The sequence below is a fragment of the Marmota marmota genome, unplaced genomic scaffold (assembly GCF_001458135.2).
Source record: "Marmota marmota marmota unplaced genomic scaffold, marMar, whole genome shotgun sequence".
Classification (NCBI taxonomy): Eukaryota; Metazoa; Chordata; class Mammalia; order Rodentia; family Sciuridae; genus Marmota; species Marmota marmota.
Genome location: NW_026000026.1, coordinates 44,471,683 through 44,490,949, shown reverse-complemented (window position 1 = coordinate 44,490,949; position 19,267 = coordinate 44,471,683). Strand labels below are relative to the sequence as shown.

Here is a 19,267-nt window from a genome sequence, read left to right as displayed (position 1 = left end):
ACATTGTCACAGTTGAAACAGTTAGCCTAGAGGGACTGGGGTTGTGGCTCAGTGGTGGAGCACTTGCCTTGTGCCTGCGAGACCCCGGGTTTGATCCTCAGTACCATATAAAAATAAATAACTGAAATAAAAGTATTGTGTCCAACTACAAGAAGAGGAGGGGGAGGGGGAGGGGGAGGAGGAGGGAGGAGGAGGAAAGAAAGAAAGAAAGAAGGAAGGAAGAAATAGTAGCATAGAGAGGAATAGGTGTAGGAGGCCCAAATATGTAAATTAAACAGTTGCTGGTGGTCTCCATCTCTGAATCTGGGAGGCCATGGTTGGTTGGTGATAAGGAGATAACAATTAAAAAATGTTGGCCTGTTTTGCAGGCAAGATGTGAATGAGAAGATGGTCCTAAACCTTGCAACTGGAGAGAAGATTGGAAGGTGGTTGGAAGCTGGAAGAGAGGGACCCCCTGGGGCCTGTTCCATCCAAACATCACTAAAGCAAGAGACAGACCTGTGGGACTTCTGGGCAGGCTACTCTCATCATTGTCTCATAGTTTTCAGTATACAGATCATTCATCTCCTTGGTTAAATTTACTCCTAAGTGTTTTTTATTCAGTTGTAAATGGGAATGTTTCCTTAATTTGTTTTTCAGGTAGATATTGTCAGTATATAGAAATGCTACTGAGTTTTTAATACTGATTTTGTGTCTGTAATTTTACTGAATCTATCAGCAAAGTTTAGAGTTCTCTTTGTGTGTATGTGTGTGGATTCTTTTCTCCTCCTTGTCATTCCCCTCTTCCTCCTTCTTTTTGATGGATTTTTTAGAGCTTTCTGTATATAAAATCACGTCATCAACACAAAGAGACAAATTTACTTCTTCTTATCTCATTTGCATGGCTTTTGTTTCTTTTTCTTGCCTAATTGCTCTGGATATGATTTCCAGTACTATATTAAGTGGAAGTAGCAAGAGTGGGCATACTGGTCTTGGTCCTGATGTTAGAATCAAAGATTTCAACTTTTCATCATTGAGCTTGATATTAATTTTGGGCTTGTCATATATGGAGAAACGTTCCTTATATATCTTTATTTTTTGAGAGTTTTTTTTAAATCATTGATTAAAGCATTTATCAAACGCTTTTTCAGTATCTATTTAGATAATTATATGATTTTGTCCTTCTGGAATAAGGTTTTGAGGTTCATCCACTTTGTAAAATGTGCACTTCATTTATTTTCATGGCTAAATGCTGTTCCAGGTATGGATAGAGCATATTTGTTTATCCATTGACCTGTTGTTGGACTTTGTGTTGTTTCTTCTTTCTAGCTATATGAATAGTGCTTTGAATATTTATTTATTTATTTTCGGTACTAGGGATTGAACCCAAGGGTGCTTGACCACCGAGCCACACCCCAGCCCTTTAAAAAAGGCATCTATCTATCTATCTATCTATTTATATTTTGAGACAGGGTCTCACGAAGTTGCTGAGGCTGGTTTTGAACTTGGAATTCTCCTGCTTCAGCTTCCTAAGTTCTGGGATTACAGGCATGTGCCACTGTACATTTATGAACATTTATGTACAAGTATTTGTTCAGATATCTTTTTCAGTTCTTTTGGATATGCTTATGGTAGTGTAATTGCTAGGTCATGTGGTAATTTCGTGTGTAATTTTTGATGAACTATCAAATAATTTTCCATAGCCGCTGTACAATTTTGTATTACCACCAGCAATGTATCCAGTTTTTCACATCCTCACCAACATTTATTTTCTCTTTCTTTCTCTCTCTCTCTTTCCTACAGCCATTCTAGTGGGTGTGCAGTGGTATCTCATTGTGGTTCTGATCTTTATTTCCCCAATGATCAATGATATTGAGTATGTTTTCATGTAAATGAGCTTATATATTCCATATGGAATCTTAATTTGGTTCCATTGATCTATATATCTATCTTTATGCAAGTACCACAATGTCGTGTTATTAAATTGTTGTTGTTGTTCTGGAGATTGAACCCAGGGATGCTTTACCATTCCTTGTCCTTTCTATTATTTTTTTATTTTGAAACAAGTTCACCCTAAGTTGCTGAGGCTGTCTTCAAATTTGTAATCCTCCTGCCTCAACTTCCAGTGTCACTGAGATTACAGGCATGTACCACCATGCCCTGGCCTTGTTTCTAAATCTTGAAATTGGAAGTATGAGTCCATCAACTTTGCTCTGTTTTTTTTTTTCCCCCAAATAATTTTTGGCTATTTGGAGTCCTTTGTGTTTCCATATGAACTTTTCTATTTCTGTTAAAAAAAAGTCTCCTTTGAATTTGATAGGATTCTATGTTGAATATGTAAGTAGTTTTAGGTAGTATTACCATTTTAATAATACAAAGTCTTTAGATCCACGAATACAGGCCCATTTATTTAGGTCTTCTTCAATTTTTTTTCAGAAATATTTTGTAGTTTTCAATGAGAATTCTGTGTTACTTTGATAAATTTACTCCCCATTATTTTATTCTGTTTGATGCTATTATACGTGGAATTGTTAATTTCATTTTCAGATTAATTACTGTAATGTAAGTGTTGTGTGTTGATCTTGTATCCTGCAATTTTGCTGAATGCATGTATTAGCTTAATAGTAATTTTGTGGAATATTTAAGATAATATCATCCTATGATAGTGATAGTTTTATTGCTTCCTTTCCAATATGGATGACATTCCTTTTTTTCTTTTCTCTCTCCCTCCCTCTCTCTCTCTTTGCATAATTGCTCTGACTAAAATTTCTAGTATAATGTTGAATATAAGTGATGGAAGCAGGCATCCTTATTCCAGGTCTCAAGATAAGATTTTAGCTCTCAAACTAAGTGTAATATTTTTTTAAATATTTATTTTTAGTGTAGTTGGACACAATACCTTCCTTTTTATTTATTTATTTATTTATATGGATTGCTGAGGATCAAACCCAGAGCCTCACATGAGCTAGGCGAGCACTCTACCACTGAACTACAACCCCAGCCCAAAGTGAGTGTAATATTAGTTGTGGATTTTTCAGAATTATTCTTTATCAGATAGGGGAAGTTACCTTATATTGCTGTGGGTTTGTATGTGTGTTTTAATTATGAAAATGTGTTTGATTTTTTTCAAATGCTTTTTCTGCATCAACTGAGAACATACTATTCCCCCCTATTTTTATTAAAGTAGTATATCACTTTGATTCATTTTCTTCTTCTTTTTTTTTTTTTTTTTTTGTGGTGCTGGGGATTGAACCCAGGGCCTTATGCATGCAAGGCAAGCACTCTACCAACTGAGCTGTATCCCCCAGTCCCCACTTTGATTCATTTTCATATGGTGAGCTACTTTTACAGTCCTGGGGCAAATCTCATATGGTCATGGTGTATAGTTCTTTTAACACACTGTTGGATTTGGTTTGCTAATATTCTGTTGAAGATTGTTACATATAAATCATAAGGGATATTGGCCTATAATTTCCTTTTTTGTGTGTTGTCTTTTTCTGACTTTGGGTAATGGTCTCAGAGTATGGTTCCTTCCTTCTGTATTTTTTGGAAGAGTTCAAGAAGGACTGATGTTAATTCTTCTTTAGATGTTTGGAGGAATTCACTAATGAAGATATCTATTCCTGGGTTTTTCTTTGTTGGGAGGTTTTTGATTACTGATTCAATTTCTTGACTTTTTATAGGTCTTGAGATTTCCTATTTCTTTTCCAGTCAGTTTCTAGGAATTTGTCTGTTTCATCCAGGTATCTACTAATTAGTTGGCATGATCATAATATTCTCTTATAATCTTTTTTTATGCTTTTTTTTAAGGTTGGTAGTAATGTCTTCACTTTCATTTCTGATTTGGTAATTTAAGTCTTTTTTTCTAAGTCTATCAATCTTCTTGATTTTTTTTTCAAACTACAAAATTTGGTTTTAATTTATTTTCACTATTATTTTTTAGTCTTTATTTCATTTGTCTCTGCTCTAATCTTTAAAATTTTTTTTTGTTGTAGATGGATACAATATATTTATTTTATTTTTTATGTGGTGCTGAGAATCGAATCCAGTGCCTCCTGAATGCAAGGCAAGCTCTCTACCACTGAACTACAACCCAGCCCTCTGCTCTAATCTTTATTATTTCCTTCTTCTGCTGCATTAAGTTTAATTCTTTTTCTTGTTTTGTAAGCTTTAAAATTAGGTTATTGATCTGTAATTTTTCCTTTTTTAAAAAATGTAAACATTTATAACTATAAATCTCCTTCTGCAAATTGCTTTTGCTGAACTCCATACAATTTTATACACATTGTATTTTTTCATTTATATCTATTACTAATATTTCTTTTGGTTTCTTCTTTGACCCACAGGCTTGCTTAAAAGTGCATTACTTAATTCCCACAAATTGGTGAATTTACAAGTTTTCCTTCTGTCATTATTTCTAGTTTCATTCCATTGTGGTTGGAGAATACACTTTGTATAATTTATGTATTTTAAAATTTATTGACAGACGTTTTGTGGCCACACATATGGCCTGTTCTGGAAAACATCCTGCATGCACTTGAGAAGAATGTGCATTCTGCTCTTTTTGCATGGGATATTCTGTACACATCTGCTATGTCCAGTTGGTTTATAGTCCTCTTTTCCTTACTGATCTAGCTGGTCATTCTGTCCATTGTTTAAATGGGATATTGAAATCTCCAGTTCTCATTTCTAAGAGCCTCTTTCTTCCTTCAAGTCTGTTGACTTTTGCTTCTATGTTTTGGGGTTCTATCATTTAGTGTGTATATGTTTATAATTATTATAACTTTCTTAAAGGACTTTAAAGGATGATTTTGACTATGCAAAAATTTCACCTTGGTCAGTGACAACAGGGTTCATGTGCAGCTAAAATGTAGTGTCACTGAATTTATAATCTGTTTCTCTCTTGACTTTCACAGCAGGATTTTGGATATCATAATGAATTTTAAAAATATGTAGATTTGAGATGATTTCTAATAGTCATAGATAACCATCTTTCTTTTATCCTTTTTCTACATGTGGAGGGAGAGGAAAATTGAAATGCCAACCTCTGGGATGTTATTGCTGAATGTCCATACTTCTCTGAAATTGTTATCATCTTGATATTTGAGCAAAGGGATTCTTCTTCTTCTTTAGGGCATAGATGATAGATGTCATTAGATTTTAATTTTCCATCAGCAGAATCTTAAATGAAATTTCTGCTTGTCTTCTCATGTGCCATTGTTTTCACTGACAGCTGTCTCCACTGTCACCATCACTACTACTGGTGCTGGTGACAGCTAGGATTTGCTGAGTGAGTCTTCTGTGCCACGTGCTTGTGCACATCCCTTCTGTAACTCCTTCCTTAGCTCTCTGGGAGGTGGGAAGAGCTAGCCCTTATTCCACAGGAATCTGACAAAGCCACCCTACTTGGTCCAACCAGGCAAGCAGCAGACACTACACCATGTGCCACCTCTTCATGTGGGCCTTCCCATTTGACAAATGGAAATGCTGGAAGCAAAACAGTCCCCCAGTGGAGGTTTTTTCTTCCAAAGGTTTCATTTTTTAGGAATCTAGAAAATCCATAAGAATGGTCGTGGAGTCCTCAGTGTGTCTTTGGCCATTCCTCTACTGACTGGGCCTGCTGTCCACACTGAGTTGATTCATAGCAAACTGGCCTGTACCTAATGGTAGCTCATGGATAAAAGTTTCAGGGTGGCTCAAGAAGACCCATCAAAAGTGATAGATGCCATTGGATTTGACAGTTTACTGGGGATGATGAAAATAAAGCTTTTTTTGAAAAAAATAATTGATGACCCAATTCTGATGCATGATTATTAACTAAAGTCCATAGGTTTACATTAGGGTGCATTCTTTGTGTTGTACATCCTGTGGGTTTTGAGAAAAGTCTAATTGACACATGCCCATCGTATGATATCATAGAGTTTCACTGCCCTAAGAAGTCCTCTGTGTTCCACATTTCACCCCACGCCCTTCCTCTTTTCTCTAAATCCATGGCAAATTAACATTTTAGGAAATTGAATTTTATTTAGAAAGAGAGGGCTGTATAACAATTCTGATAAGATATTTTAAGAATCCTATGGTTTCCAGTAATTACTTAGGAAATTAGTGTTCTCCCAACAATAAAACACTCTGCTTATTCTAAAACCCCTTGCCTCTGTGCAAAATATTAATTGAGGAACTCAGATCTAGAGGTAATAAATATTTAGGCACAGAGTTTTGATGCAATCACTAGCAAAGGAATGCATCATCTTTATGATAGAGGCCGGAGCAAACTGCGCATCACATTTTGAGAGGAAGGGAGGTGTCTGAGGAGTTGAGCAAAGTTCAGTAAGCACTAGGCTTACATTTGGGGTTAAGATTTCAACCTGAGCTGACCTCCTTGCAGCCCCAGGGTGACATGCAGGGGATTGTCCTGTAGCATCTTTAACTTATACAGTTGGCCCATCATATCTACAGGTTCCACACCTGTGGATTCAACCAACCATAGTAAAAAATATTTGGGAAAAACATTTTGCCTCTACTAAATGTATGGGCTTTTTTTCTTGTCATAATTCCCTAAATAGTACAGGAACTATTTACATTGTATTAGGCACCAAAAGTAATCTAGAGATGATTTAGAGCATGTGGGAGGATGTGTGTAGGTTCTAGGCAATTGTCACACAATTTTATATATAGAATTTGAGCAGAAAGGATTTTCATAATTGCTGGGGACCTGGAACCAGTCCCCAAGGGTCTGTTTATACATTTCAATCTGAATAACTTATGCAGCATCTGACTTTTGCATTTAGCCACAGTATCCTCCACTTCCCTCATTTACATTTACCTACCCTAAAGGTTTTTACCTGTGTGAACCCTAAAGCATGTCAGTTTGGTTGAAACTTCAGAATTAATCTGAATCTACTTCAGATTAGTAAATTGTTTACACTTCCCAGTTTGGGTCCAAGGAGTCACTCTGAAAAGGGGGCTGTTGAAGAGAAGGCGGTAAGACACACAGTTTGGCCTTGTATGGCTCAGTGCCCATGTTCCCAGAGAATTTCGAATTTGATAATTGTTGTGACTAGCTGTGGAACCCGCAGTGGGTTATTTAAAATCTCTAAACTCTTAGTTAACAGTTTGGTTCTGTTGTGTTATGAGAGGCAGTGCATGCTTGGCTGGAATGCAGTAGGGACGCTCGGTCCATGATATCTCTCTGTGTAGTCCACTGTGGTAACCTCCATGGGAAACTTAAAGGCTATGGATGCTCCCAAGTGGACGTGACAATAGAGCCATAGAAGGTGCCCACTTAGATGTTAAATCAAGGTGGAAATTAACCAGAGCCCCAGCCCTTGTCTGTGTGAATTAAGATAGAGTCTAGGATAGATATTCAACAGCTCTCTGTATTAACATTTTACAGCAATGCCAAGGACTCTCGTATTGAAAGAAACAACCCAAAGTTTCACAGATACCTTCCTTTTTCTTTGGAGAGTCAAATTTCTCATTAAGCCTGGAAACTTTGTGGTACGTGGCCTAACTTCCAGTTAATTCTGTATCACTTTGGGAAAGATGTCTCAGTTTATAAAGGGAGTGTGATACCTGATGACTTCTCTTTATATCTTTAAAACAGCACAGAGACAAATGTTCAGCCAAGGGCAGACAGAAACTGAAGGAATTTCATCCTCGCTCTTGAGGACAGATAAATACAATTCATTTTTCAGCCAATTTTCAGCCAACACGATAGTTGAGCATGAAAATACAGCTACTTGTAAAATGGAAAAAGAAACGTGCTTCCCCATAACAGGATTTGGGCAAACTCACACACCACTGTCTACATTTCCATGCTCCATAGTATGTTTACATGAACTGCAGTTTGACTTAAAAAGTAAAGCCATACAATGGGAATGTAGGGGAAAATCCAAATGATCAACAACTATCAACTGCTTGTAATTTGTAAGGAATAATCCACATGTCCATTAATCACTCCTACCTCCTTGGAGGCTAAGATTTGGCGTAACTCTTTCCTGAGATCAATAAAACGATCGTGGAAGAGGGCCATGCACCACGGCTCCGTGAAGTAGCTGGTGAGGGAAAAAGAGATTCAGTTAGCTGGCAACTCTCTCATTACCACTAATAAAGTATTTACCTGCTTTTTTGCCTTGATAAATTACAGTTCTGGCCCCATTGCAATCGTTTGCTCATAAAATGCCTCGTGGAAAAGTCTGGCCAATCAATTTTTTAAATGGATGTTCCTGATGTAAGGCCAGGTTCCATAATTACATTTAAAGTGGTTTAATTCAGAGCTGGGGCAAGACCCAGTGAAGAATCCTGATTTTATCAGAATTTAAAAGCCTGAAGACTTGTAAAGAACGGTGTCTCCATTATCTGCCCTCGTTTGAGAAAAACAGATTGCAGGATTAACTGAACTGCTGCATAAACAAATTAAATTTGGGTAGACAATAACACAAATGTTGTTCATCATTAAGGTTTCTGGATTAATAATGACCAGAAAAACAGGCCACCTCGGTGTTGCGACATGGCCTTTGCAGTTGTTCTGATGCTTAATTGAATCTCTTTTGGTGTTTGGATTTGCTACCTTTTCACTGAAAACTGAATAAATGCTGTCTTACCTGGAGAACAATATCCATAGTAACAATCGCCAAAAACTTGATGCAGTCTTCCAATAACCAAGAACATTGGTATTTTGACCCTTACTTTATTTGCATGCTAATTGTCTTGGAACAGGAAACTTCTTTGGGGTCTGAGCCACTTGGATTACACAGGCTTCAGTCTCCTCTGGATGTGAGTTTGCTGTTCCTTGTATTACTAATGGATGTCATTTGTGTACACAGGGGAGGAGAAAGGGGTGTTCCCTGCAGGTGTGCACCTTCCAAGACTTGTAGATAAAGACAGAGGTAAAGCCACTGAAGGCGAATATAATGGTGAGAGACTATGTTAGGATCAACATGGCACTCAGCTGTGTCAGTTACTGTCTATCACCTGAACAGAATGTGGCCTAATTTCTTGCTTAACTGCATACCTTGTTCTTCATTCAACTATTAATTCCACTGATATTTATTCTGTACCCACTATGGCCCCAGCACTCTCCTGGGTCCTGGGAAAACAGCAGTGACTGAAATAAATAAACATCCCTACCACCGTGGAGTTGCGTTCTTGAGATGATTAGGGGATACAGCACATGTTAGGTAATGATGATTGCTTAGCCAAAAATGTAAATGAAGCAGGGATAGTGGGTAGAGTGTTGTGGAAGGAGTGGGCAAGGAAGGGCTCAGTCCTGAGGCAGTGACTTAGTGAGCCTTCAAGGGAAGGGAGGGAGAGAGCCATGTGGATATCTTTGGGGAGAGGGGAAGCATTCCAGAGAGAGAATAGCAAGTGCAAGAACTGCAACAGAGTGTGCCTGGACCACTTAGGGAGGTGATGAAGATCCCCCAAAGAGGGGTAGTTGGGATGAGTTCAGAAGGTGATGGGTGAATGGATTCCTCTTACGGGAGGGATCTGTTCACATCTGTTGTGGGATCGCTCCATGGGTAGCCAGCTTAACAATGCATACAATGGGTATCTTGCAAACATTCACTGAATGAGTGCACATTGCAATGTATACATTCTATACTATCTGGCTCTGAATGGTCTTTTATAAATATAAGAATGTAATTCTGCTAAACAAATAGGTGGCAAAACTCTGCAAAAAATGTCCCAAATGTCCTAAGAAAGGGAGGATGCCATTATGAATAATAAGAAAGGCTTGCATGATAGTAAGGTTTCAAGAGTCTTGCTGGGCCCCTGCAGCACGGAAGGACTCAGAGCTGGAAGGCATATCATGGCAGTCTGTCTGAGTACTGCTGGCCTCTGTAGTTACTGCTGCCCTCTGTAGTTACTCAAGGACATGGAATCCTGAATGGATGCAGTGGCACTGATGGAATCCTAGAGTTCTGGGAGGGTTGAGCTCAGTAGGGTGACATCTGGACAACTCCCCAGATGTCACCCTACTGAGATGTTCCTGAACAGAAACATCAATAACAGCCTCAGTCCAGATGGGTCCAAACACAGTGGGGCCTGGATGGTCTCTTCTTCTCAGATCTAAAAGTTTCAGGGAATTATGGACTTACATATCTTGAGACATTCGTTTAGTTAGAAACCAGTGGGACCTCTTTAATTCATCACCACCTTTCCTCCATTGTTGAAATGCCCCATGTTTCTATGGCACCTTCAGAAGTTCCCACCTTCTTGGTTTGGGGCATCTGCAGCCATCCTCCCACCACTTTCTCTCTGCTTTCCTTACAGGATAGTAGGATTGTATTCCTACTACCCAGGTGCTATTCCCATGTTCTTTCCTGCTTGGTGCCTATATGCCTCTGCTTTGTGTTGCTCATTGGATACTCTTTATTGTCTGTATCAAAGAAGGAGCTCAAGAATATGGAGCTCCTTGCCCTGGGCTACAGCCCACCATCTAAATGCCCATATACCCAGAGCCCCTGCCCATTAAGCCCAATACAAGTCATTAGAGAATCAAGTGGCCCTTAATTTTCTTAAATACTTCTAGGTATGCACAGTGTCTGGGGAAGTCAAAGACTAAGTTTGATGCTTTTGAAAATTATTTCTTTTGCTGGCTTTGGACCTCTCCATGGCTTTCACCCCAGTACCTAGCGAAAATGGCACCTTAATATTTGATGACCCCTGTTCTCATCACATTATATTAAACAGTTTGCAAAGCAGTGACCTATGAGACCTGCAGTTTTATTTCTTTTACACTCCCCACTATTGCCACTGGAAATGGAAAAACATGTGGGGCTCCTTGTCCAGAAGGGGACAATCTCTGTAGCAAACTGTTGTTGCCAATATTCCCAGAATTTGTTGGGGGGCAGCCATTTTTATGTACAAAAGAAAGAAGCTTCTGGGTCTGTATTTGGCCTACCCAAGCCCCGCCCCTCAAGAAAGAACTCTTGGGCTCTCATAAGAAAGCTAGCCTTCACGAATTGGTGTGAATATACTTTATATACAACCAGAGATATGAAAAATGGTGCTGTATATGTGTAATATGAATTATAATATATTCTGCTGTCATATATAAATAAAAAAATTAATTAAAAAAAGAAAAAGCTAGCCTTGAAACCAAACCAAAAAGTTAACCACTAAGGACTCCTTCTCAATCTTATTGCTGCGTCAGTGATAACTTGAAAAGGGCAATAATTGCTGGGTGCAGTGGTGTGTGCCTGTGATTCCAGTAACTGGGGAGGCTGAGGCAGGAGGATCACAAGTTCAAAGCCAGTCTCAGCAACCTAGTAAGACACTCAGCAATTCAGTGAGACCCTGTCTCTAAAAAAAAAAAAAATACGTAAAAGGGCTGGGGATGTGGCTCAGTGGTTAAGTGCCCCTGAGTTCAATCCCCAGAACCAAAAAATAAACAGGCAGGGGGAGGGGGAGACTCATTAAACGATGCTCCCCCTACCTGGGATTGCTGGGGCAGTACCATGAGGATCAGCAGAGTCCTCCCCATTTTAAGAACAGCTTCTCTCGTGTCTGTCTGCAACAGCAGATTGCTCTCAGCTTGCCAAATAAATGAACTGAATATACATAAAGCTACACGCTTAGCCAGGGGTGAAACAGGGTTCCCAGACTCAGAAGCAGGAGGTCTCCTATTCCAAATCTGACCCTGATCAGAGGGCATTTAGAACCAAACAAAAGTTAGAAAGAAAATGACTAGCAGTTTCCAAAATGTCCTTGGTCTGCTCTGTTTATAGGCCTTCAGCTCAGCCTCTGAAGCAGGTATGGATAATTAATAGGAAGTGGCTGGTATTTGGTAAAGCTGGTGTTAGATACCCTGCGTTTTAGAGGGCTGTGAGAAGGAATATTTTCCTCTAAGAGAAAATATTTGACTCACAAAATCTACCCAGTGAAGAATCTTACTTGCAAGGTTCTTCCTCAATCCTTGCTTATTTTGGTAGTGATTTTTTTAAAGCACTCACTGGACGCCCCTGGGGCAACCACTGGAATGCTGACACCCATTTCCTTTGTGTTCTGCTTCATGCTGGGTGCTCAGCCATTTACCACTCACAGCCCCCAAGTAGTTCAGCTTCTATTCACACTTTACTCAATGGTCCCTGAGATCTTGTTTGTTTCTGGCAAATTAACATTTTAATTTTTTAAGTTCAAAGACTTTCTTTTTAATTTTATGTTAGTGCACTGTAATTATACATAATGTTGGAGGTCACTGTGACATATTCATATATGCACATAATTTGCTCCAATTCATTTCCTGGTACACTCCTTTTTCTTCACCTCTTCTCTTCCCCAGTTCCCCTTCCTTTTCTCTTCTGGTTTTCCTTCTATTTATTTACATGTATATTTTTTCAGTGATGCATTGTAATCACATAAAAGTGGGATTCATTGGGGTATATTCACACATGCATCCAGCATACTTTTGTTGATTTTATTCCCCGGCTCTTCCCTGTTCCCTCACTTCCTCCATCCCCCTTGACACCTTACCTGTCCTCCACTGGTCTCCCTTCTATTTTTATGAGATCTCCCTACTTTTTTCTCTCTAGCTATTGCAAAACAAACATTTGATCCTTGGCTTTCTGAGTTTGGCTTATTTCACTCAGCATGATGTTCTCGGTTCCATCTATTTTCATGCAAATGACATAATTTCATTCTCCATTATGGCTGTTGTTGATAGACACGACACATAGGCTGGTTCTGTAGCCTGGCTATTGTGAATTATGTTGTTATAAACATTGGAAAGCAATAAAAAATAAAATACCTGGGAATAAATATAATCAAGGAGATGAAAGACCTCTGCAATGAACATTACAGAACACTGAAGAAATGGAAGATGATGTTAGAAGATGAAAATACCTACCATGTACCAGGCAGAATTAATATTGCCAAAATGGTCATGTTACCAAAAGTGATCTGTAGAGTTGATGTACTCTCCATAAAAATTTCAGTGACATTTTTCACAAAACAAGAAGGAATAATCTGAAAATTCATGTGGGAAAATGAAAGACCCAGAATAGAGAAAACAATTCTGAGTGATAAGAACAAAGTTGGAAGTATTACAATACCCAACTTCAAATTATACTACAGAGCTACAGCAATAAAACAGCACGGTACAGGCATAACAACACACATTTAGATCAGTGGGACAGAAGAGAAGACATGCAGACAAACCCATACAGATGTAGTCATCTCATCTTTGACAAAGGTGCCAAAAACACAAAGTGAAGAAAACATAGCCTTTTAACAAATGGTGCCGGGGAAACTGGATAGCCATTTGTATAAGAATGAAACTAAATCCCTATCTATCACCCTGCACAAAAGCCAACTCAAAGTGGATGAAAGACCTAGGAATCAGGCCAGAAATTGCAACTATAGAAAAAAAAATAGAGTCAACATTCCAGCATATAGGTATAGGCACAGAATTTCTTCATAAGACCCCTCAAGCATAAGAAATAAAACCAAGAATCAGTAACAGGAATGTCATTAAATTAAAAATCTTCTGCACAGCAAAGAAAATGCGTACAAGCATGAAGAGTGAGCCTACAGAATGGGAGAAAATCGTTGCTAGTTACTTGTCTGACAGAGGAGTAACATCCAAAACATATAAAGAACTAAAACACACACACACACACACACACACACACACACGCATACAGCAGTGAGGGGTGGAGCCCAAACCAAATAATGTAACTGACAATTGGGCAAATGAACCGAACAAACATTTCTCAAAAGAAAAAAATGCAAATGGCTCATAAACATAGGAAAAAAGTGTTTAACATCACTAGCAACCAGGGAAATCAAACCCATCAAGAACATAAATAGTAATAAGTGGTGGCAAGGAGTGGGAAGAAAGGAACACTTACAGTTTCTGTTTAGAACAGTTTTAATTTCTTTTCCGATTCACATTCAAAAAAAGGAAGCTATGGAGTCACTAGGTACCTACATAGCTGGGTTACCTAGACATTTTCAGGAAAGCTGGTCAGATAAAGAACATAGTAACAATGGATAGCCTCAGTTTAACTAGTTACTGCTCTCATGATATGCAGGGTATATCAAGAACTAAATAGCTGGATAAAAAGACTATAATAACTCATAAAATCCAAAATGAGCAAAAGCAAAAGACTAGCTTCCCCTTAAGAAAATCTTCAGACCTATGGAAAGTACAATACTAATTTTAAAAAAATCATATTTACTTAGAAGCACTCAGAGTGCTTGCAAAACAGCTGCAGACTTGTTTTTGTTTTTTGTTGTTGCAATTATAGAGTGGTATTCCGTGAACAGAACAATTTTTTCATATGCTCCACCAGAGACGGTCAAAGATGAAAAAATGAAACACAACCATCCTCATATATAAACAATTTGTCTTGTACAACAGCAAAAACCTGCTGTAGATTTCCATGCCAGCAAGGTCAGTGCCTGTTGGAAATCCCTTCAGGAAAAGATGCACATTTGGTAGTGGGTTAAGTTTACAAAAAAAAAAAAAAAGATACTGCACAGTTGAAAATTAAATCTTAGACAATCTTACATTTCAGTATTTTTCTTTAAAAGGAGTGAGATGTGTGCAGGAGGCTGAATGCTTTATAGACAGAAAAACACAAACAACACGAATCAACTTATGTGTCACCATCATTTTCATCTTCCCCTTCCTTCTCATTTTCCTGAGATTCCTCCTTTTCCTTTTTCTTGCTTTTTTCCAGCTTTGCTGATTCCCTTTTATGCGGCACCAGGTTTTCCTCTAGCTCCGTAGGCAGCAATGTCCCTGTTGGAGATTTCCGGCCGCTCAGCAGCCTTCTTTCCAGTCAGCAGAAGTGCTATTCTCCATCTCTGAGAGAGACATCACCAATGGACAGGCCGGGATGTCCTCCTTTGGTTTGGGGGCAACACTCAGGACAGAACAAGAGAAAGGCCTGAGGAGGCCTCTTGGGTACACTGGGATTCTTGAATTTATTATTGTTTTTTTGCTTCCCCTTCAGGAGGGACTCAGGTTTTCATTTGTGTTTCACAGTGGGTCTTGTCCACTTTTGCCAAGTCTTCTGGTCTTTCTCCCTCCTCAGTAGTCATGCTTCTACCTCTCTGAGCACTTAGAAAATTCCAGAAAGTCAACCAAAGTATCTGGATGCGTCTTGTGCTTCTTCTTGGTGAGTTTACACAAAGAATGCGCGTGAGGCCATTTTGCCTCTTGGCTTCTTAGGAGCTCCTGTGTCAATGTTTATTTTTTCCTCAGTGAGGCACAGAGTCACCTACTGCCCTTCTGACTCTCAATTGCCCGAATATACTGCGGGGCTGTGAATCCGGGAGTCAGACACAGCCTCCTTCCCTCTGTTCTGTGACAGAAGATGTGGATTGTAAGTACTTGTGGATTTGGGTGTTAACACACAATCATCTCTACAAAGTTATGAGAAAAAAAAAGTTACATAAAATCTCCAATACCTCAGCAGAAGACATTATGGTCTCTGTTCATTATGACAATGACAGACCTGGTTTATTTGGGCTTACACTCTCCATCGCTTTTGTCGAACATCAAACATTTTTCTAAGAAGCTCTGGGAAATATCAACTTGTAGAACTGAATTAACCATTTCTGGTCGATACGGCCCAATCATTAAACAATTGATTAGACTACTCCAGAGCTCATCCTCATCTGGCTGTTCAGGCTGTTTTATCGACAGATGCGTATAAACTGGGATGGGGATCTGATAACTAGCCCAGCCATTGGCCATGCTGGAGGCTGAGAAAAGCAATCGACACAGTACACGGGAAGAAGTTCCACTCACTGGCCTCAGGAAAAAGTACAACATGTCTCTGGGGAAAGAGAAGAGGGTCAAGGGTGTTCTTTAAAGGCCTGGGTTTCACTCCAAGGCCAAGACCTTTCTGCAGTTGCATAGGGAGGGAGAGCTGCAGAGGAGCAAAGCTGCATTTCATGGCACCTAAACAGCTCACCTGGAAATAGCTGAAGTATGCAAAGGTGAGTGGAAAGAGGAAAAAAAAAAAACATTTATTTTTCCAAAAAAATGTTTTTTTAATGAAAATCATTCAAATATTTTTCTCTTGATGTGATAATAGCTTTTGCTTTTAGAGCCCTTGAGAGGATCCCAACTGCACTAACATCTGTGGCCTTTTCTCCTGGTGGGGACCTGCAGCTAGGATGGCCTATAGGTCTCTACAGAGGAGGATGCTCTTGCTTGAGCATGTCTTTCTGGAACATGCACCATCTTAGATCCCTGGGAGAGGACCTACAGTTCTCCTCCTACAATGCATACCCATAGGTCATGCTCAATGATGAGCCTGCCCATTAGAGTAGCCTGGGATACAGCATGGCTGGTAGGACCTGTCTCTCCTCTAAGCAACCTGCCATTTGTCTGTGCTGCCCTTACATTGCTACACAGAAGGTAGAAATGACAAACATCATGGTAGCCCACAGACTCCTGGATGTGCTACAAAAGTCTTTGTTTGGGCCTGCATAACTTTGGAATTCTGATTTAAGGCCTTTCTTTAAGAAATCAGATTCGGGAATGCTGGTCCTCATCTTTATGTGGCAGTGAGCAGCTCAGCTACTTGGGATGCCTTGGTGGCTCATCCTTGTTATTCCACCAACAAGACTGACATGGCTCATCAACATGAGCCACAGTAGGCATCTGCATGTGCTAAGACTAAGGTTTGGGTGAGATGGAAGCAGGTTTGTAAACACGTTTTCTGAAACCACCTTGCCCCATGTCCTCTTTTCCATACTGGTATGTGTGCTATGAACACCAAAATGATGTCATGTCTTCCTTTCTTCATTCATCCATCCGCCCATCAATCCACCCACCCACCCATCCTAACAGGTCCAACAAGGCCTTCTGAAATCCTGTTTCCTTATTTCCAACACCCATTTTCCTCCGGTCCTTGTTTCCCTCCTGCCTCACTCCATCACTTTCCCACTTCACTGCCATGAGGACTTATCTCTCCACTCTGTCCGAAGTGTCTTCCACAGCTTCTCACTTCAGTGGCTGCCAAGTGACAAGGAAAGGGGAGGACCTAGAGAGCCATTCTTTGCCATCAATCAATTATGGCCATTTATGTAGTGTTGTACACCATGCCAGGCACTGAAGGTATCATGGGAAAAAGTGGTCCCCACCCCCAAAAGTCCACACAGGGAGGGTGGAGGGGAGGTGTGAGGAACAGCTGATGACAGCAGTGTGTGAGGGGCTGCCTGGGAAACCAAAGGCTAGAGTGTCGCTCAGCCAGGAACAACATTGCTGCCTTCTTGACCTCAGTTCTCTGTCCTTTGTGCAGCTGTATTTCTAAGTCTCGCTTTTCTTAGGCTAGTGTTTGCCAAACTTCAGTCATTCGGAAACCCACGGGCTTTTGTGATTATATTCCAGATTGCTTCTTCCCACATTTTCCTTAGATTGATTTGCCTTTTTTAAAAATCAAAATAATTACTTACGCCTTGACTGAAGCAATAAATTATATGAAATCACAGGTTTGATGTGCTTGTTTTATTTTAAAAATTCCTATTAAAATGAATCCATAGTTAGTAAGAAATGTGGCTGTGCTAAGTTATCTTGTAACACCCAATGAATGCAATTAAGGTTTATTGTAAATGCAAAAATATTCAAAGTAACCACGGCTTTAAAAAAAAGACAGTGGGGCCAGGAGGGGGCCTGTGTATTTCAGTGGTACAGCATTTGCCTAGCAAGGGTGAGGCACTGGGTTCCAACAGCAATACTGCAAAAATGTAATTAATTAATTTAAAGGAAGAGGTATACATTTTTCATGTAAAAAAAAAAAAGTCTAGATAGGATGTTCAGGGCTTGCATTTTGGTTCTATGGGTCAGATCCCAGTGCTACCCACAGGGGGCCTTGGCCTCATGATGCAAAATGACTGCTAAGCTTCAGTCATCATAGAAATGTTCTAGGATGGGAGAAAGGGAAAAGAAGACCCTTTCTCTCTCTTCTAGGGAGAATTCCTAGAAACCTCACTAAGGTTTTGTTTTGTTTTGTTTACTTGTCAGCAGTTAGCTATATGATTTTCTTGGTTGGGAATCATTATAATTTAGGGTGGTGGACCATCCCCAAATCCAAATTTTGTTTCTGAAGAAAAAAAGAGAATGGTTGTTGTTCTGCTCTGATACCTGATAGACTCCGTAGCATCTCCTTTTAACAAAAATCTTTTCTTGAAGTGAAGCTTGTGAAAATTGGGAGAATGTTTTTAGTTGGAATTCCCAGAGTTAGAACACTTGATTTAAATCCAGAAAACAGGAAGCAATTTGTATTCACACTATAGGGTTGTGTTATGGTCATTTCATTCTGCCTATGAAAGGAAATGAATTGTGCATTTAAACGTAGTTTTCAAAACGGAAATGGAAACCAATAAGTATTCCCAGTTCACCCTATATTTGATTGGATGCTAAATCCTGTATTTTGGAGGCAGCACATTTTCCCCAGGGATGCCACATATTACACAAACAGATATAGCCCTGATGCTCTGTGACAGAAAAAAAAAATTCCTAAAGACTGAAATAGAAGTTTGACTATTTCCTCGAGTCCAACTTCAGTTTGCCAGAATCTGCATCTAGTTCACCTTTTTATTGCCTTGAGGTAGAACTAGAAGGGTAAGATTAATACTTCTGAAAACAAAACCAACTAATTGTTCAATAACCAGTTGTAGTTGTCCCCTGCTGTGATCTAGATAATAGAAAAATAAGTATCCTCTGTATTTCATATGGCTGTGGTTTCACAGCCACAATCTAGAACTGACCTCAACAAATGAATATTTGCTTCTCTATGGAAAAATGGCTTATGATGTATTGGCACTAAGACCTAAGTTCTGATCTCTGGCAGGAATCAGTTGCTGTGGTTTATTCCCACCAAGACTCATACTGAGGCTTGGTCTCCAATGTAACAGCACCTGGAGGTGTTGGGGTCTTTAAGAGTAATTAGTGTTTTCCTTGCAGAAGCTGAGTTCTTGCTCGTTGGAGGTTATATTGGTTACTGCAAGAGAAGGTTGTAATAAAATGAGCACAGCCCCGCCCTGGGTCTCTCCTGCACATGTGCTGTTCTGCTTGCCACTCAGACATGCCTGTGCCATTTGATGCTATTTACTTTGCTATTCCATGCTATCTACTTTGTAATGCTACTTTCCTCTCCTGATTTGAAAAGCCCAAGGCAAAGGCTGACTTGATAATCCAGTCTCCTGAAGTGCATTTGATACATAAGGACTGGTGTTTGGGCTCTGGTCTCTCCCTCTCACCTCAATTCCTGGTGGCTGTTCCACCCTAGTTTCCCACTTTTTTTTTTTTTTTTTTTTTTTTTTT

The 19,267-nt window shown here is 39.5% G+C and overlaps 1 protein-coding gene across 3 annotated transcripts in view; it reads right to left on the bottom strand.

Annotated features, from left to right (window-relative positions):
• Positions 1-19,267, bottom strand: part of Cfap61 (cilia and flagella associated protein 61) — a 257,942-nt gene that overhangs the window by 4,283 nt on the left and 234,392 nt on the right. For all 3 annotated transcript variants that reach the window (XM_015476914.2, XM_048811377.1, XM_048811378.1), the window contains one exon: positions 7,943-8,033. In XM_015476914.2, the coding sequence (XP_015332400.1) occupies positions 7,943-8,033 (91 nt within the window). The remainder of the gene's footprint in view (positions 1-7,942; positions 8,034-19,267) is intronic.